General features: G+C 40.8%; 1 protein-coding gene across 1 annotated transcript; it reads left to right on the top strand.

Annotated features, from left to right (window-relative positions):
- Window positions 1-6,455: 6,455 nt before the first annotated feature.
- On the top strand, window positions 6,456-20,578 carry LOC131573178 (BPI fold-containing family C protein-like). The gene is made up of 15 exons (XM_058826883.1): window positions 6,456-6,561; window positions 6,932-7,043; window positions 7,167-7,295; window positions 8,067-8,222; window positions 8,989-9,052; window positions 9,904-9,964; window positions 10,877-10,968; window positions 12,835-13,008; window positions 13,735-13,788; window positions 15,077-15,247; window positions 15,774-15,841; window positions 17,116-17,158; window positions 17,964-18,027; window positions 18,806-18,882; window positions 20,537-20,578. The coding sequence occupies exons 1-15, from the start codon at window positions 6,456-6,458 to the stop codon at window positions 20,576-20,578; spliced, it is 1,413 nt and encodes a 470-aa protein (XP_058682866.1).
- Window positions 20,579-20,769: the final 191 nt, after the last annotated feature.

Genomic DNA, 20,769 nt, shown 5'->3' with positions numbered 1-20,769 from the left:
GCCTATCATCTGCCACTGCTTTTTCTGTTTTGAAACTCTTTATTCTCTGTTTTTCTTTTTCTTTTCAGTAAGAGGAGATACCTCTAAGAGTGTTGGGGTTTTTTTCCTCATCAGACGCTCAAAATGTTACATAGTCTGCCTGAGTTCAGACAGAATTCACAGCTAGATTGAGTATGTGTAGCAGTAGGAGTGAATACAAAATCAGGCTTAAGCTCAATTTCAGGAATTACCTTAAATCACTTCAACCAAATACAATTGTCACTGTTTAGATCACTCACTGTAGACTGCAGACTTGGAAATGCTCAGTGAGACTCTGTAGCAGCTCAGTCCAACTCATCTCTTTAAGTAAAAGGACACTGATCACAGTGGCAGAGCATACAGGACAGTTCTATCCAGAGAACAGTTCACTTCTGAGAACTGAGTCCTGCCAGCTGAAATGAGCTTTAGCATATTTCATCCCAGCTACTTAACATACAGAAAAAAAAACCCTTCCATTTAATTAATTTCAAAAAACGTGTATATCGCATGTATATTTTGCATTGTTTAGTTGCAACTCAAACCAAAATAAATATTTTTTTGCCTGAGATTTTCTCTGTCAAGCTCTGCTCTGATCATTTTGCTTGTCACTTTGGTCCTGGCCCTCCATTTTCCTCATCAAGCTACAACTCATAGGCATCAGGCACTCATCACCAAATGCACTTCTTCCCTCACAGCAGAAGTCACTGGTGGAGAATCTTCTGTCTTATGCTTCACAGAGAATAGTGATTCCAGTAATCAATGGTAAGGACTGTAGCCAGTTCCAGGCACAGCTGGAGAGAAAGCAAGACTGAAGCCATAAAAGGGAGTGCCCAGATTTAAAGACTCAGTTATGGGAGGTTTTCTTTCTATTTGGTGACAGCTGGACAGGTTTACTCTGTGCTGGACTTCGATCCTGGTTGTTCAGCCATATGGATCAGAGCCTGGCATAGAGCAAGTGTTTGCTCCCTTTTGAAACACTGGGCTTGGGTTCCATTTTCACTGAATACAGTGTGGCAGCAGAGCTGAGACAGGCTTGAGTCTTGTCCTGACACAGTCAAGCCATGACCAGACAATGGCCCAAACTGAGGAAGTGCAGAGCACACTTGCATCTTTGGGCTTCAGGGTAACATCTCTGACTTTATCACCTCCCTCTGGCTTTGTGCTTCGCCTGCTGCCACAGGCAGGACAGAGTAGAAAATCAGTTCTGTGGGATACAGGGAGTAAGGGACAAGGAACAAGGGGGTGATGGCAGAAAGAAGCAGGTGGGAGGGTACAGAAGGTGCCTCTGAGGTGATCAGAGGTGAGAAGACTGCTGAGGAAAAAGGTGAGCTATCAGTGAGAAGAAAAGAAAGAGAATGAAAGGGTGGGAATCTAAAGTCAGATGTTAAGAAAAGTAAATAAGAATAAAGCTGGGGTTTGATCCAGGAAAACAGGGATAGATGAGAGTAAGAGGAACCCACAGGCTGAGAGGATCAAGTAGAGAAGAAAATAAAGATGGAGGGTAAGTCAGAATGGAAAACAGCAGAAAACAGATTTTGGGGGAGATACCAAAAGAGGAACAAAGGCAGTGTCAGACAGCTGAGAGATTGTAAGAGGTTTATATGCAACATTTTTACAGTGTTTTTTTTGCTTTTTAGGACATATGAATAATAGCTCCCTTGAGAGACACAACAGCTAATTAAAGGGAAATTGCAAACAAATTGAGTTCCTTGAGAAAGATGCTTTTGAAGTGCATTTTATTATTACTTTCAAATGTATTTATATTTTTCCTATTTGAAGATAAACTAGGGAAAGGATTTCCTCTTCTTAATTTGGCCCACACTAGCCTGACTGGACTTGTAATAGAAATTAATCAGGTGAGAAGCCGAATTTCTTCTTACAGAATATTGCTTCTGTTTCAGACCTGTGAATTTGTGCATTTTCCAGTGGTGGGTAGATCTAAATGTTGTCAATAGTAAAGCTTTCACTACATCAGATATAACATGCAATCTCTGAACCCAAAATGAGCCCCTCCACCCCTAGCAGTTGTAGGTTGTAAAGGGTCCACCATCTGTTTGGGGTGCCAGTATGGGAACATGACAAGGACAGCACTGCTATCCCCAGCAGGGCTTAGGAGCATTGAGTGTCTGAGGCCTCATTACTCTGACCATTCTCTGAGAAGGCTCATGGGCAGAATGTCTCTGTGGTAAGTGTTGCTCAGTCTTTTGGAGAGTTGTATTAACCTATATCACAGCCCATTCCTACACTAAAGATAACTAAAGTTTAGGAGGCACAAAGACACTCTTGCTTCCTGCCCTGCTGAGGGTCTTACAGTGGAAACAAGTCCCAGGGTACTGTACCTGAATATACCCACCTGAATTTAGGTAATTTTATATGTTTTTCTTTCTTTAGGGTCATCTGGTTATTTGCACTGATGTTCACTATCAACAGGAGGATGAGCCTTCACAGCCATTGCTGATGTCCTTTACTTTTAAAGAACAATAAGAGAAAAATTTAGTCTTCCTTCTATTGTCTTATAGGCAGTAAATGTTATAACATTAGACACATGGCTTTTCATCACTATTTTTAATGTTTTACTTAAAACTTCTTAAGCACTTTTCACAAAGTAAATCTGTTGTTTTTAAGTTCAGTGAATGTAGCTAATTGTTATTGAAGCTTTGAAAAACTTGCTGCAGCATGATGAGGAGTGACAGGTTCTTTTCACTAGAGTTGTAGACAATACATTTTCTTAATATTAAGAGCCAGTTTTTGCATAATTCAACTTATCTCCCTTAGTGTTAGCAAAACCGTGTATGGAGTGAGACCTTACCCTTTGTAAGAATTTAACAATTTGTCCCTTTGTAACTGGACACCAATAGGTGTGAACAGATCTATAAAGGTCAGTGAATTCCCATGTAATTATAGAATCATATCATCTAGTCCAGACACTGGCTGAAAACAGGACTAATTAGATGAGGTTATTGAGCATGGCGTCCAATTGAGTCTTGAACCTGTCCAAGGATGAAGAGTCCTCTCTCAGGACAATCTGTTTCACTATTTAATTACATTTAGAGTAAATTCTTCTCCCTAGTACCTAATCAGTATTTCCCATTTTCCAGCGTGATCCGTGTCCTTTTGTACTTTCACCACACACTTCCAAGAAGAGTCTGTCTCCATTTTCTCTGTAGTCTCTTTACAAAATTTGCAGGCAACAAAATGGCCTTTCAAGCTCTGTCTTCTCTAAGGTGAACAGCCTTATCTCTCCTTGTAGTTCATCTTCTCCAGCCTCCTTGGTGGCACCTGCTGGTGCAGGCCAGAGGAGAAGCCTTGCTAGTAAAAGTGGCCTTTTCTATGTCTTGTCACTGGTCCCCCATCCTACTGAGTAATATGCCCACATTCATCTTCTGCTGTCAGTGTACTTACAGAAACCTTTCCCACTGCCCTTCAGCTCCAGCTGAACTTTGGCTTTCCTGATTTCATTCCTATGAGTGCAAACAAGATACTTGTGTTCCTTCCAAGTAGCTGGTCTCGGTTTCCATCTTCTGTACGCTTTTTTTTTGTGTTTAGGTTCACTCAGGAGCTCCATGTTCTCCATGCTGGCTTTCTGCCACAGTTGCTCAACTGTCTGAACATTCTAATGGCAGTTCTTATGCTCTGAGGCAGCTGCCCTTGAAGATTAGCCAGCTCTTCTGGGCCTCTGCTCTCCAGGGCAACTTCCCACAGATCCTGCCAAGCAGGTCTCATCTGAAGTCTATGGCTGTAATTCTGTTCTTTGTCTTGTTGCTTCTCCCAGCATCTGAAATCCGACAGTCTCATGCTCACTGCAGTTAAGGCTGTATTTGGCCTCTCTATCACAGAGAGTTTGTTTGATTGTGAATAGCTGTAGCTCTTCAAGGGTATCAGTCTCTAAATAATTCCATACCTCTAATATTTGTAAAATGGAAGCTGTAAAATTTTTATTTTTATCAGTGTCAACAAAGACATTCAGCCAAGAGACATTAAAAGTGTATGGAAAGGAAAACTACAAATGTCACACTACAGAAAGTTCAGTTCAGGATAGAAACATGGCTTGCGTAGTTTCAGCTGAATCAGTTTATTTATCCAGCTGTCTGATAGAATACTAAAAAAAGGATCCTGAAACCAAATTGCAGTAAATCATAGCAGGGCTTCCAATTCTTTGTCTTCTTTGGTAGGTGAAGAGTGACTAGAAAAAGAATGGAAGAAGAAGAACTCAAAAGAAATAGAGATTTTCAATTAGATTGGTGTCCCTCACTGATACCAGAAAATGTATAAAGGTTTATGTAACTGTGGGTGTGAGTTATATTCATCATCATTTGCCAGAGATACGAATAATGAAATTATTATGCATGTGACTCCCCTCGGTCAATGTTAAATCTGTGTGAAGTATGAGAATTTGTTGACTGACTGACAAGTGTCTCTACCTTTTCTATTCATGGATTGCACAATGAAGTGACTCAGATTGTCCAGCAAAGTGCCTCATGCTTGGGGGAATTTGCTTGGAACTTGCAAGGTAATTGATTAAATCACCTCCTTGACAAGCCAAGTAGTACTGGTTAGCTGAAGTACTGGTTAACTGGATAAGAAAACAGAATAAATAGAAAATATTGACTGCAAGGGCTTTTTACTATATATTTGTACCAGATATATGCACTGTAGTGTCTGTGTGTATTTATATCAGTGTATATGTTATAATATAAATACTATATTGTTTATGGTTTCCTCTATCCTGAGCAATTTCAGAAAGATGGGACTTGTTTTCCATCTGTTTTTCATACCAATGACACATTAATTTACTTATTTTACAATACAAGCATGGCTATGAATATCTGTCCTGTGGAAATACAGGAATTCTCACTGGGAATTCTCACAGGGTTTCCTCCTCATCTGAAAAACTAGTGCTGAAACCATCTGCCATAAAGGCAGCATGCCACCCCAAACTGCATTCCGGCACCTGAGCACCCCCAGCCAACACTTTACATTGTTCTCTGCTTATCCCTAAGTGAAATTTGATAAATAGTGCCTGGAAGACCCAAAATAGCTTGGGATGTGGTTATCAGAGGCCACTCCCTGGGTGATACCACTGAAGATTATAGCAACTGGCTCTCTTCAAGCCCACAGCTCTTTCCTTTAAAAGATGGGCTCATGGCTGCAGAAGGTTTTCCCTGCAACATCCTCAGCCCTGTGGTCTGCTACAGCAAAGATCTCTTCAGTCTTCGGAGGAGAGGTATGGAAACAAATACACAGTGATTATTACTCTTTGTCAAGGAGTGGCTTTGTTGGGAAGCGATCGATGTAGCTAAATCTGGTTAAATTTTGAGATTTTAAAGTTTGAGTACTATGCATATGTCAAAAACATTTCCTTCCACAGTCCTTTGTTTTTGTTCTACATGTGAAGTAGATATCAATATCTACTCTCAATATCTGTCAGTTGAAATTTAAAAAGAAAATACTAGTTATACTAAAATGCAAAGGTGTTCTGCAGAATAGCTTGAAATGTTAAAAAATTAAGTCAGTGTTCTCTCATGGTTTTGCAGATTTGTTTATATTGTGATCATGACTGAAAATATTCTAGTGGTTTGAGGTATATTGTTACCTTTGGTAATGAAGCAGCTAGTGAAAGATGCAGTAATATCAAAACAACTTTTCAGGTATTAGGAAAGGCAATTGTCTGCTTATAGATGGTTTCATTCCAGGTCTTCAATAGCCCCATAGTAACTAAAGAAATTTTATCTGTAGAAGTAATGCTAGAAAATACATTCTCCTGTGCTTTCAGCTATTCATAATCCAGTGTAGTGGCTGGAAATGAAGAAAACCATAATAACGTGACCTGTTTGTCAGGTCAGTCCCAGATGACAAATAACTCCATAGAAGGCTGTTCCCAGCTCTGGGGAAAACACAAAACCATTCTCTGATTTTGTTCAGTTTTAAAATTCTCCATCAGGGTGGCTTCTTTCACTCTCCCTGGGAAACCTTGCTAAAAGCAAGACCTTCTGAATTTCACACTACAGCAGTCTGTGATTTATACAGATAGCTCAATCTTGTTTTAAATCTTGTTACAGAAGCCCCTGGGATGGGCATTTGCTTCATCATTCACCACCCCTGTGGTGAATCCTGTAGAGCCACCAAATTATAGCCTAAAAATTCAGTGTTTGTCCAGATAGATGGGACAAACGATGTTTGTCTCAGGCACTTTCCCCAGTCTTTATGGCAGTGAATAGGCTGAGTTTTCTCCTCTACCCCACAGAGCTGACTTTTTGTAAGTCTGTGGAGAATGGGTCTTCTCTTCCAGAGTTGGTGGGCTTTCCACTTTCTTCATTCTGGAGGGAAAGCTGGTGTCCAGGGTAGGGGGGAAGGAAGTACAACCACCAAGTGACACAGCATGAATTTCTGCTATCATTATAAATATTTATCAACAGGTCGTGTGAAAAACGAGGGAGATGCTGAAGATTTGCTGTTCTCTCCTCGTCTTAAGTTTGCTCAGTGGGCAACTGAGCGCCAACCCTGGACTCAAAGTGAGAATCACCCAGAAGGGGCTGGAGTATGGTATGTGTGATGTTCTCAGGAGCTGTTAGTGGCACTGCCTTGAATACTGATATGACAAAGGAAAGAGGGCAGTGGGAGTAAATGACCTCATGACAGGCCATAAAGGAAAGTCTAAGAGCACAATAGAGCAAAGTCAGTAAGCTGCTTGACATCATTGTACATCATATCAAGGTTTATCTGACCTCAGATATTGAATCTGTTCAGCTCTTGGCATGACTAGGAGTGAGACCTGAAATAGCACTGCTGGGTCTCAAGTGAGATACCACCTTCTTGCTGATTCTGTGTCCATCACATTTCCTAAACTGGAAACATAACTCTGAACTCCCAGGCACTATCAAAGGCAACTGAACTGATCATTGTTTTCCTGTAGCCAAGGAGGTTGGGCTGGAAATCCTGAAGCAGAATATGGAGAAGGAGCGTTTCCCTGATTTGACTGGCCATGAGAAATTTGGGCTTGGTAATGTCAAATACAATATTTCAAGGTAAGTATTCTCTCTGGGGGCAATTTGTGTTTGACTGAAATTTTAATCTGTTTTGTGTTCATTCTGACTTAACAAATCCATTTTTTAAAATCTTTTCTCTCCCTTTTCTCTCTCATGCTCTAGGATACATGTTACTGCTGTTGAATTACCCAGTGCTTCCATCTCCCTCCTACCAGGGTCTGGAATAAAACTGGTGATTGGGAATGCTTCTTTAACCATTGATATGAACTGGAACATAAGGACCTGGATGTTGTATGTACAGCCTTGCATGTCCTGGGATGTTTTTCTTGATGGATAATACAGAAATGCAAATTTTAGTTTATTCTTGTGACCCCTTCATTGTAAAGGTGCTCTTTGTCAGGTGGCAGCAGTAACACAGGAGCACAGACTGGTGCTTCTCAACAGGTCTGCTGGTGGGAGACAGCCCCTGCCCCCTCAGACATCAGCACTGATAAGGAGCCCATGGCTGAGAAGCACTGCTGCAAATAGTACAGGACTGCTGCTCTAGATGAATGCTGTCATTGTCCAGCCTGCCAGCTAATGACACATTTAGAAAAACTGTAGTGTGGTGGATCACGGTCCAGTATAACAAACCCTCATAGTGCAGTCACACTATCAGAAACCCTCTGCTGTGCCACCAAGAGATACAGTTTGAAAGCTGATGGAAAATGGAGGAGCAAATGGCAATATCCATAGAGCAGTCTCCACACCTTCCTAGTCCCAGGCTGCTTGCAAGGAAGGAAATCCCTCTTCCTTTGCCCACAACCCACATTACCTATATTGCTAAACTGACTGAATTGCAGCAGTCTCTGATCTGCACTTGCCAGGGACAGCAGGGCTGCATGCAGGGGGAGGGGACCTGGGAGCTGACGGGGGTGACAGCAGGAGGCACAGTGCCCTCACTGGCAAGCAAAGCAGAATAGTGGCAGTGACCAGGATCAGCTGTGGGTCCACATCACCAGGCAAATCCATTGTGAAGAGGTGGGATTTTTTTCAGTTTTTATTTATTTTCACTTGATGCAGCAAAGACAGTGGAAGAGGCACAGTGCACATTTCAAAGGTGTTTGTTACCGCTATCTTTTCAACACCCCTGGATAATACAGGCCCTACGTCAATATCCCTCACCAGCTGCCGGACAGCTTCTGGTGACATAGATATCAAGCTGAACGGGAAAACTGGGTAAGTGGAAGAGATCTGTATAAACTCTCTCACAAAACAAATGTCAATGAATGGCACAGAGACAACTTCACAAATTAGGGCACACAGAATTGCTTTTAGGCATCATAAGGCACCACAAGTGAGAACTGGGGCCCTAATACAGCATTAAAATGGCCAACATTGATATTTGTCCTTGTATTTACACACAATAGAAGATAAAGACAGAATCAAACAATCCCTTGTGCTTCTTCAGCACTCACTTCTTTCAAACCTCTGCTCTAATCTTCAACTCTAGGTAGAAGTAACTTGTAACTAGGCTTGTAACTTCACTCCTCCTACTCACAGTGCTATCAAAATTGAATAGAACCAGACTGTCTGTTAAGTTTCTGAGTACAGCATCATGAAGAAGTGCATCATTAATTTCTTGTATTTCCCTCACTCTCTGAATACCACTCTTGCCACCTGTTTGGGGGGTTGTTTTTGTTTGTTTATTTTTACTTGTTTTGGAAGTTCCTAGTGCAGAGACTATTTTGTACATATATGATGGTGGTACTATGAAGAAATGCCTTTTTCATAAATATTAATTAACCCAGGCTGAGATGCATAGTGCTGAAATTATCATATTTTAAATGGTGGCTCTCTGACAGTTTTTACATTTCAAAAAGCTCACATGTGTACTAGAATATCACACTAAGAGGCCATTAAATTCATGTTTTGCAGAGATATCTGATCTCCTCTTAATGACCATAGTACTTGACCCATTAATTGCCTTCTTCCTTCCCTCTAGCTTCCTGCATAACTTCTTTATCAAGTATCTGAAGAAACCCATTCACAGGAGCTTGGTCACTAATGTAAGCATTTTGAATTGTGTAGGGAAGGGGTGTAAGGATGATAGCATTCACAAATCAGTGCTGTGAACTTGACAAAGGAAGAATTAAAAATTTAATCCTGTAATAGTCCTATTCTGGTCTGATCAGCACAGTCATCATTTTGCCAGCCAGAAATTCCAGATAAAGTGACAGGTTCATAGCCAAGACACTGACACAGCTGCATTCAACCAAGGCAGCAGTAGGAATGGAAAAATATAGTTATTTTTCCATTCCAATGCACAATAAGTCCCTGCCTTTTTACTTACAGGCATCCTGGGGCTTGGGTCACTTTTATGCTTGGCAGACAAAACATATACTGGGCAATGCGTAGAGAAATTATAGTATGTCATCTGATAGTATGACATTTCAACTTCATCGTACCAAAGGGGTGAGTAGTTCTGATGACAAGCTGTCCAGGGCCACTGAGAGGAAACAGAGCTTGAGATGGCTGTCATTCTGTCCAGGGATTCATAGTTGGACCTGCTGACCTTAAGGGTCTTTTCCAACCTAAATGATTCCATGATTGTGAGATCTCTCCTGTGACACCAATATGAGACCTGTCCTCGCACTATTTAAGGCTGTGGTTTTGTCACCCCCACCAGGCTGCTTCTGGAAACTTCCCTCTTTTTTGCAGCTCTGACATACAATATGATTACATTGCACTGAGCAGAAACCTTGGGGATCCAGTTAACTGAAAAGAAGACAGATTATGTGTTTTGATACAAAATGCTACAATGTATGTCATGAAGCAGAAAGATCTGCTAGCACAAATGTAAGAGGTGGTTATACATCCATGCTAACCAGGCCATAACTTGAGTGTGCTTTTATTGTAGTCATGTCCCAATATCAGAGCTGGGATCCAGTTGATAGATGAAGACCTCAGATCACTGAATGGTGAGTCATTAGTGATGCCTTTTCCTTCTGTTTTCTCTCTTCTGATCAGTGAAATTCTGCCACTTCCTTAACAGTACTGCTTAGCAATGCCTCCAGGAGTGGCATCAATCCCTCTGCTCCATCTACTCCCTTACATACAGAACCACAGTTAAATAAAGGCTGAGCTACTTGAGCAAAAAATACATATTTCTAAGAGCCAAGGACTTGATAGCAATTCTCAACTTGCAAGTGTGGGAGTGTGCACGTCTGTTGTGAGAAATGCCACTTAAAGGCCGCACACTACTGATGCTGAGGCAGTTTTCCCTCACCATGCTCCGAGTCCTCCTGCACACACAGCACTTTACAAGTTGAAGCCTGCTCTCCTAGCCTGCCTGGAAAGTTTTACTTGCCTATTTATCAGACTTACCAGAGATAAAATGATAAAGCTCCTTTGCAAAAACCTTCGCACATGAAGCACTTTGGGTTAGATTTGCAGATATTTAAGACACCTCAAGTGTTGGTCAGATACCATGTGCAAAACACAGGTATCTAAACAGATCAAGCACCCTCCTTCTGGAAAAGTATTTGCAAGTTACAGGCATTTGGGATGCTTTTGGAACTGCTTGAGAAGAAATCCCAACACCTCCTTGTGCACTGAAGCACTGATATGGCCATGTCCTTTTTTGGGTTAGACCAAACTTACTTTCCACAATGAGAAAATAACAGACAAACTAAAGAAGGTTCTTTACATGAGATCTCAGTAGAAACATCAAAACTTTGGCTGGAATGCATGTTAGGAGGTCCCTGGTTGTGTTTTTCCCTACTCTCTGGAGCAATTTGTGTCGTTCTCTTTCAGAGAATGACTTCAAGTATACATAAAATTATGTCTGTGTTTTTTTGTAATAGTCTGCGTCTTATCTACCACCCTTACAGCTGTAATGCAGATTGATGATTTGGCTGAAGTAGACTACTCCTTAAGTAGCTTGCCAGCAGTATTCCAACCATTCATTGACCTGGACTTAAAGGTAAGTTGCCTGTAGCGCCGTTTGCCAATATTGCTGTGGGTTCCATTATTCTATGAGACACTTTCCAAGATGAACGTGATTGTTGTTCTGAACATAAAGGTTCACTGTCTGAGAAGACAGACATTTCAAAGCATTATTGCATTTGTTACAGTAATAATTTGTAACAATCCTGTTGTGAAATTAATTATTTAAAGGCCACATCCTTTTCTTTAAACTGCTGTTGAGTTGGTTGTAAAAAATAGAGAGCAGTTAAAGTTGACTAAGCAAGACAGAAGAAAAGAGAAAGGGAAAGGAAAGAAAAACAGTATTCAACCTCATCTTTCTCTCACTGTTGATTAATAGCTGGGTCTTCATTGTTCAGTCAGTCAGGGTGCTATTTCTATTACGTGGGACTAATTAGATGTGTCTGCTGTCAGATGAGAGAGGAGAAGAAAGAGTAAGAATTAAGAGCAAGAATTAAGCCCCTGGCTCCTTGAATGGGAAGATGGAAGACCCTTTCAAAAGCATGGGAGCCCAAGGAATGCTGCTGAGTCTGAGGACTTGAAAGTTTATTAGAAATTAAGTAAAAAGTTTCCTTATGTACTGAAACTAAAATCTGACTAGTTCCTGATTCTAAAATGACTTCATTGTCATTCTGAATAAGATGATTTGATTAGGGTAGCTGTCATTATTATAGTATTTGAGATCCTTAATTAAGTTTAAGCTGCCTTGTGCTTGGTGCTCTACAAAAGCCGAATGAAAAGACAATCTTGTCACAAAGATCCTATAAATTAAGTATTTAAAAAAAGGACAACAGGGATGTAAGAGAGGTGGAAACAAAAAGGAACAAAGATTTAGTATCTGCTCGTGTGGTATACACTGGTCTCAGCACACCAGCTCTGCAGCTGCTGTGAAACTCTTCTGAGTATTGCAGCAACTAGATTTTAAGTAGGGACTTGAGTCAGACTAAAGATGTTAAATCATGGCTGTTCCAAGAGCTACTCTCCCAGGGAAATATACAAAAATTATATGGTAAATCCAGCAAGTGAGGATTGAATGGAGAAGTCACCATCTGTGATTCAGCACTTTGTAAACATTTTGATAGTCCTTAAAAGGTAATAGGAACTTTAGAGCTAGGTGAGAAGATAAAGACAGACAAAATACATTTGAGATGAAACAGAACTAATAAAATGGACATAAAAAAACTTTAACCTTTAAATGTCTACATCACTTTCAATTAGTTTTACTTTTTTCTTTAATCTGGATGCATTTGGAAGTATTAGATCTGCAAGGCTTGGCCAATATGATGGGTAATGCAGAGGACAACCTAGGTATTTTAGGTTTGTCTGACACAACTTTCCTCTCTCACACGGCTTCTGTCTGCACAAGTTATCAACTTGATTCTGGGCAGAATACAGTGCTGATTTTGACCAAGAAAAACCTCTGGTTTTAGAGATCAATTTTGTAATTGAGACCATTGGATAGCTCTTTAGCAGCAGTTCTCAGATTTAAATTCCTGGAGATGAGGAAAGGAGAAAGGAAGGCCTTTCAAAAAGGAGGACCACTAGTCATGTTCTTCATGCAATATTTAGACACTTAATTTAGAGGGTGATCTGAAGTGGCAGACAGTCCTCAGTAGGTGACCAGTATCCCAAAAGACAGATCTTGGGCCTCATCTGTGAAGATGTCCAAATGCTGGAACTTGCCTTCATCACCTGCTTGAAAGCACCAAGCCTTCAGTGTGCTTGTGTTTACCAAGCCTGCATACTCATTTATAAACCAAATTAATAGCCTGGGCAAAGTCAATGAAAGTAGCATTCATTGTCTGCAGTCATGGTATAGTTGTATTTTGACTCTGTTCTTTTTATCTCTGACAATAACTTCTAGGGTGCAATCTTCCCAGTTGGAAACTATACTGACTCTCCCTTCGTGGCAGCTTCCTTCACAATCCCGGACCAAAGTGACTCCATGCTGTACCTTGCTTTCTCAGAATATTTCTTTCAGACCTCCTCATTTGCTTACTACACTGCAGGGGCCTTCAACATGACCCTTGCAGAGGAGGTGAGCAAAACACAGAGGAATGGGGTCAGAGTGGCTCAGACATGGTTTTGACCTGCCAGATGTCAGTAAGTGGCCGTATAAAGCTCTCAGTTGGTCTGTAGAGTCCTGAGACAGTAGATTATAAATACTAGGGTATTATTATTCTCTTTTACTTATGCTCTCTATAGATGACTCAGGCCACAGCCAGGCATGCCAAGTTCCACTGAGCCAAATACCAAATACTGCCAACTTTGTTACAAAAAATAAGGGGTTTGTAGACATGAGGCACAGACTTCTCTACAGGGACAAGGGATCAGTTCTGAAGCATTTTGAAGCCTCGGTGGCTGTTTTCTGAGGGATCTTCATAGAATGGAAGTATTACAGGGGCCTTGTAAGGAAAGCATACATCAAAGCACAGCATCTGTATCTTGGAGGCTGCCTGACTTGGCTAACCCAACTGCAGTAGGTTCAGTAAGTCCCAAAAACCTATAGACTGCAGCCCAAACTATAATAAACTAATTATTTAAACTATTAAAAAAAATATAAGCATTTGATTTCTGAGGGATTATTTTGGCATGTACTATTGGGAAGCTGCTTTAAGCATACCGAGTCTCTTAGGAATATTTCTGAGAGGCCCAAAATCAAATATTCATTGAAATGGCAGTAATAATGCATTTACAGAAAAGCTGACCATGAAGATCAACTCTGGTAACTCATTTGTTTTCTCTCTTTTACTTTTTCCTTCAGACTTGCAGCTATTTTAATATAAACACAGAGATATTTGGCAGTATCATCCCTGAGGTGAGTATCATTACTTTCACAAAGTCTCAGAGAAGCCACCCAGTGTGGGTGTCAAGACACCTCACTGCTGGTGTATCCCAAAGCCTTATAGGGCCAGCAGGGCTCCTGCACTGGAGAAGGCACATGTGTGTCTGAGCAGATGGGCCTTGTCACTCCCCCATGATGATGAGTGGAATGACTTGCACTGTTACCAAACATAATCTTGGCCCATAACCTTGCACATCAATCTTTTCTCTGGGCACCATGCCTAAGCCACAGCTGTTCCCACCTAAAACCAGGAAAAAACTGGTTTCTATGCAGGAAAAAGCTTCCAGTCATGAGTTCTGCTTTGAGAGACATCCAAGAGGGCCTCAGCTCAGAAAAATCACCTTTCTCTTCCCCCAACCTGCATAATTATCTTTACTTTGCTGGGGCCTGTGACTGATGAGCAGAAAACCTGGGAAGGGACCATGTGTGGAAAAATGAGCTAACAGATGGAAAGGAAACATTACATCCTCTGGAACAGACAAGGCAGATGCACAGGATTTCCATTTATTTTAGGTGAAGGAGATGAATATAGCAGGTCAGAGAATATGAGCATGCATGGCTTCCACCAACTTTTAGAACAGAATGAGAAACCAAAAATGAGCATAAGAACTCTTAGGCTATAAATGTCAAGAATGGGTGAAATCAGACTAATAGTTCAAAGTACTTCTTTTTTGCTTCTCAGATGTTATTAAGTTCCTTCCTCAGAAATATAACAATTCTCCAAGGACAGTCATGTATGATGTTCTCCATAAAATGCCATGAGCATCGATGTAAATGTTCCACCCCCTCTGTTTTGAATATTGAACTTTGTGAACCTATTCACTCTTCAGGCATTGAACAGAGTGAGGCTCCTTGGAGGACAGTCCAGAGGAGGAACCCATCTCCTGAGATGGATGAATTTCAAAGTGAATCTCTCTTGAGCTCTTTTATTGTGTGACTAAATACCACATTTGTTGTCCATTTAGCTTCTCTGTTCACAAGCAAGTATTTAATTTCACTTGAAATAATATGGAAAAATTTGTATTCCTTAAGTGGAAGGAACTTTCCACTGCATTCCTGAGTGGCCAATACTGTTAATTTAGCACCACAGAAAACCTTTATTTCCTGCTTACCTGAAAGAATCTTATTTTAGCAGCTATCCTTAACCTTCATTGTAAGGAACTACTTCAAAATTATTGCTTCAAAGGTGAGAAAATGCAGTATTCTAATCCATTCTATGAGAAAAATATTTTTTTCTTTTTTTTGCCTTTGAATTTTACAGGTAGCTAAATATTCAGTTACACCCTACCCAGTGATGTTGAAGCTAATGGCTACTGAAATCCCTCTCATCAGCTTACAGCAGGATTCCTTCACAGTAGAGATTCAGGGCTCTGTGGAGGTGGTGGCCAGTCTGCCAGACTCAACCACCCAGTCTCTGTTCACGCTGAACATAGTAAGTACAACAAACAAGGTGACATTTAACTCAGGATTAAATATGGTTTTTCCTTCCTTCTGTTAAAACTCTGTACAAGAAACAAAGAAAATGCCAAATTTCTAGTACTTAAAATGCAGATTCCCCTTACTCACAGGTGTAGGCATGACCTCACCTAACTTACAGGACATTTCTATGGCAAAGAACATTTTCCTACAGATGGACAGAAATCCCAACACATAGTGACTCTGATTAAGCAAGGTTTTGTTCTCTGGAATGACAGTTGTGCAAGTGTGAGTCATGCCTCTTGGCATCTTGTTCATGGCTTTGATTAATGATACCTCATTACCCCCATTTCAGCTCTTGTCAGTGTCATTCAAATAAACAGACATTTACTGTGTGCAGCCGTGCAATGAGAAAGCTGCCTTTACCCAAAATAGCTTCTGTGCATAACTGGAAAGATGGTATTTATGTATTTGTGATGAATTCACAGGAAGGGTCCTGGGGTTTTTTATGTCTGGTAACCCATAGTTTCTTTATTCTGCAGGCAGCCAACAGCAGCATTTCTCTGAATATATTTGATCAGAAATTGATGGGCTCACTATGTTTGAACAGGTAATCCAACCTGGGATGAAAAAGATTTCCTCTGGAAAACAATGTTAGCAATCCCAACATTGGTAGTTTAGACATATGATCAGATAACTAGGAATATGTTTTGCTGGTAAATTCATCTGCAACCGATTCTCTAAATCTGGCAGCCCTTGTACAGTTTAGAGGAGGCAGGAAATTTCTCTCTGACAAATGCCATGGACCCAAGGGACTTCTCACCAGTGGATTGCTACAGAGAAGTGGTTTCACCCAACTTCTTGCTTTTTACATCTACTCTCCCCTCTGAGCTAGATAAACTAAGCATGCAGGGCAGTTTTGATGACCATAAATCATCTGAGAGTATCCCTCATCACTTTCCAGCTGGCAAGATGTCATGGCTTTCTAGACAACCTGTGCCACTAAAGAATGTCAGAGCAGTCCAGGGCACAGTAAAGAACCTGGGCCCCTGCAGGTCCCCTGTGCAGTTGTTCTTATGCAGACATTCACCAACTGAAGTCCTGCAACTTCCGAGGTTCAGAAAGCTGGAGACCAGAAGCTAGGTCATTTACACATCTAGCATGTCACATTTCATGGAGAAGAAACTCTGCATATCAGGACCTCACAACTGGGAATTGGGACTCCAATTTCATAACACTCCCTAAGACACAGGGTTAAGAACATGCAGAGCTTGTCAGGGCAGAAGGATGTTAGAAATTTAAAGAGGATAATGCTGTTAGCATTTTCTGCAGTAATTTTCAAAGAAGAAAATCTAGAGTGTGCTGGAAGCTGGCCTTGAGAACTTGGGTACTGGTGCTGAGGAAACTCAGAAATCTTTTGCTGAATACGAGAGTAACATAGGGAATAAATATTTCAATTTGGAAACACAGGCAGTAGTAACAAAGCCAGCAGCAGTAGTACCACACAATGAACAGATCCTTTCTTCCTGGTAAGAATCACATGAAAGCGTTCTGCAGATGTACCAAAATCTTTGGAAAATACCTGACACCCTAGAAGTCCTTGGGAAAATCAATTGTCAGTAGGATTTCCAGAACAGCACAGAGAGGAAAGCACACTCCTGGCTACAGCCCTTCTAGCACAATCTTGAGCATGGATGCTCAGCAATGCTCCAAGAAAACCACATCTTTCTCTATGCAGCAGTATGCTGTGTGTGAAAGTGCTTCAAAAATCTCTTTCCAGATGCTTCTTAAGGCCTGGAGCTCTACAGCAGTGACTGCACATGATTAGAATAACTGTGTTTATCCATTCTTAGTGACTCATCTTGTTTCACTTCTTTCCCTCAGGGTCCAGTTCTCCCTAGCCCACTCCAATGTTGGTTCTTTTGAGGTAAGTGGGTAGTTGAAGCATATAGGAAATGTAAACAAAGAATATCAGTGATATTCTAAAAGAGTAAGCAGCTAAATTTTATCTGTATTTCTAAATCATTTGGCTTCATTCCCAAGTAGCTTTCTTCCTGTCTTCTGGCAGCCACCTCTCTGTTTCTGGAGTTAAAAGTAAACTCTTTGGGGCAAGCCAGTGCTGTGCGAATGAGACATTCTGTAGTTGCCCCGGCTGCAGTAAGCAGAGATCTCTCGAATCATCTCGGTGAAACACAGCACACCTGACTTGTAGCAGAAGAGCAGAGCGCCATCCAATGGTCACAGGGATGCCTGAGGCACAGGCACTCCATGGGTGCTCATCAAGGTGCTCGGAATTACAGCAAGGAGGGGGAGTCAAGGTACATCCCTCAGATGCCTGACATAGTGCAGTTGCAGCCTTGCAGGGGAAAACCCTGCCCGTGCAGAGAGTCCTTGCATTCTCAGTATAATCAATCAGTTCCGAGTAGTTGAGGAGAAATTATTAAAACTGTTCTGGTCCTGCTTTGCCTGCTTTTGGTGATAAATTATCTCACAAATAAAGCAAATTAAAATGTTGGCCAAGCATAATGAAATCCATTTTCGTTTTGCATCTCACTTCCTTTGCATCATTCCAAAACCTTAAGATCCAAAGTTCACTTGAGTTTATGACTCTTTGAGGCCAAAAGAGAACTGGAAGTTGACTAAGAGCCTACTAATGTCACCCAGGATTAGGGCACGACAGTTCTACTGCCATCAGGAAATGATAACTAACTCAGTTTTCTTGTCTGTTGCAGGTCTTGCTTCTGGAGAACATCCTATCTTACATTTTACAGACTGAAGTAATTCCATCAGCTAATGGTAAGGCTGTATTTCAAAGCATCAGCTAAAAAGTTTCCAGCAGAATGGGTTATTCTAGGAACTTCTTCTGACTTTCTGATTAAGTTTTCAGCTCCCATTAACTTGGAGGGAAAATGACCATCAGCCAGTAAGCAGTGGAAGGTAGAAATTGATCTGTAGGGGTGTAAGTTCTCCTTCTCACTGTTCTGTAAAAAGGGAAAAAATTACTAGGAAAATAAAAATTCATCTGCCTTCATCTCAGTCTAGGTGGTCCTGATGCATCAGGGAGAAAAGCAAAAGTCTTTCTCATCTGCACACCTGCCTGAGGCCACCATATGTGAAATCTATTCCTTTATATTAGACCAGAACAGAGCTTTTGCCTCTCATAAATCTTATTTAAGGCCCTGGAGGGAGATACAGCTTTGTGTCAGCCCTCTATACTGGGATGAACATCACCTTCTTTAGTTAATGGATACAAATGGGAACAAGTTCTAATGATGGTAGAGATATATTAACAATCCCTCAGGGATCATTAGGGACAAATCACTCAGTATGTAATGTGTTGAACATGAAATGCCTTGGTTTGGCTGCAACACTCTGCCAAGAGAGAAGCACTTGTAATTCTTTTTTCCCATTGGTAAATGAGCATCTTAGTGACTTCCCAGGCTTGCTTCTGAGGACTAAGAGGCTAATTGTTATAAATGACCTACAAGTCCCTGGATAAACAGTGTTGTTGAAAGGCAGGTGTTTATTATCTTTCTAATGCATACCTAAACCATAATTTGTCTCCTTTTTTAAGCTAAACTGTCAAAAGGATTCCCTCTTCCCAATCTGGCCAACATTACCTTGACAAGACCTCACATTACAATTGTAGAGGTAAGATTTTGATACTTATGAAAGATTTTCCTTTATGAAAGGCTATCCCTATTTCTCCTTTTTTTTTTCCCTAGGCATTTATTCACCTTCTATACTGCGAGAAATTTGCTTTATTTGAGCTACTTAAGTAGTAAAAATGGGTTTAAAATGAGATCTGTAATAATGGCAAAATTCTATTAGAAACAAGTGTATTTTTCTTTGAGAGGAAAAGTTAGAACTGCATATATAACAATGGAGTGATCAAATGTACAACTTGCTCAGTCTTGCAAGTTGCAATTCATGTAAATATGGGTTTAACATATTGTTCAAGTTTGGCCAATCACATCAAATTAGATGTGACAATTAGATCAAATTGTTATCTCACTTGTTGAATACTTGGAATATGAGAGGGAGGTGAATTCAATTTTGTGCACCTAGGACACCTGGATTTTGTTAACAATTGGTGACAATGACTGAGGCTAGTAGGCAAATGTAGTTAGTGAGCTCTCAGAAAGTTTGGGGTTTTTTTCTATCTTCTGGTTATCCTTCTCCAAATCTAGCCCTTAGTGTGAGCATACAGAATGCTGCTAGGTAACCAGTCAGTACAAGGGCATTGCTGACAAAAGAATGCCCAGAAAAGGAGTAAGCCTGTTGCATTTCTCCATGATTAAAAACTTCTTAAAGTTATTTTCAGTTTTTCTGAAGCTTTTCTTTGCAGAGATTCCTAAATCTTTGTTTGCAGTTAAGCACAAAACACAACTCAGGAAAGAAAACGCAAAGGTTGTTTGCAATTGTTCTTTGACTCCCACATACCTGGTTCCCTACAAAATGTAATCGCTCAGAGACTGCTCTCAGTGGCACTTATTGCCAACAACCTTACAGACTAATTGTGAATGAAGGATTGTAGTGATTCTGTGGTGCCCATTCCCCCCCATGTTCTCTAACCAGTCTCCTCAACAGTAACAAGGAATGAGAGACAACACAAAATTGCTATGTGAAGCCTAGCAAAGTGAATGAGATTCCCATTTAAAGGCTAGACTTTAGGCTCTGGTTCTAGAGTTTCCACTTCCAGTCCCAGTCTGATGGCTATGGTCAATAGGAAGAAAAAACAATTCTTACTTTTCATTGACAGGCTGGATGGTGCTTGGAGCTACCTGATCTAGTGGCAGGTGTCCCTGCCCATAGCAGTGGGTTAGAACAGAATGATCTTTAAGGTCACTTCCAACCCTACCCATTCTGTGATTCTATGACTGTGATGAACTGCTCTCTGCAGGCTCATTGCTCTGTATGTGCTGACAGTTGGGGAAGCTTTAAGGATAAATTTAGATTAAATGGCTAATTCTTAAGTGGCACAAATTAGGTGAAGAATAATCCCACCTTGTGATGCTTGCCTAGTTGCCTCAAGGCACAGATGAACCTTCCTGAGTAGGCTGTATGATCTTTAGATTTCCTTCTGTCACTAACATGGTGCAAAGGGGTAGCACACAAGGAAAGATGGAGCCCTTTTGCAAAGTTCAAATGACAGAGTTGAATAAAACTCATTACTTCCAACATTCAGCTCTTCTCAGTAGAATTTTGGACCTTAAACACCAAGATCAATTTGAAATTAAGAAACCCTAATATAACATCTTCATTTTAAATCATAGTATGTCCATGACGGTTCTTCTCCTCACAGGGATATGTGTTGATTTCGACTGATGTCCACTACAAACACTGAAGGAGAAGAGAGACCACTTGTTAAGCATGAACTTCAGATCAAGTCAATGTTTGAAAATCAAGACAGTGCTGAAATGTTTAACTTGAGCTCTGACAACTACCATCCTGGTTGTGGGCAAGAGGGGAATCAAAAAAAGCTGATGGAATGGTTAGCTGGTATAATGGTGGGAACAAGCAGACCCAAGGGAGAAC

Source organism: Poecile atricapillus, chromosome Z, assembly GCF_030490865.1.
Source record: "Poecile atricapillus isolate bPoeAtr1 chromosome Z, bPoeAtr1.hap1, whole genome shotgun sequence".
Taxonomy (NCBI): domain Eukaryota; kingdom Metazoa; phylum Chordata; class Aves; order Passeriformes; family Paridae; genus Poecile; species Poecile atricapillus.
This window is presented reverse-complemented; position numbering and strand designations above follow the sequence as displayed.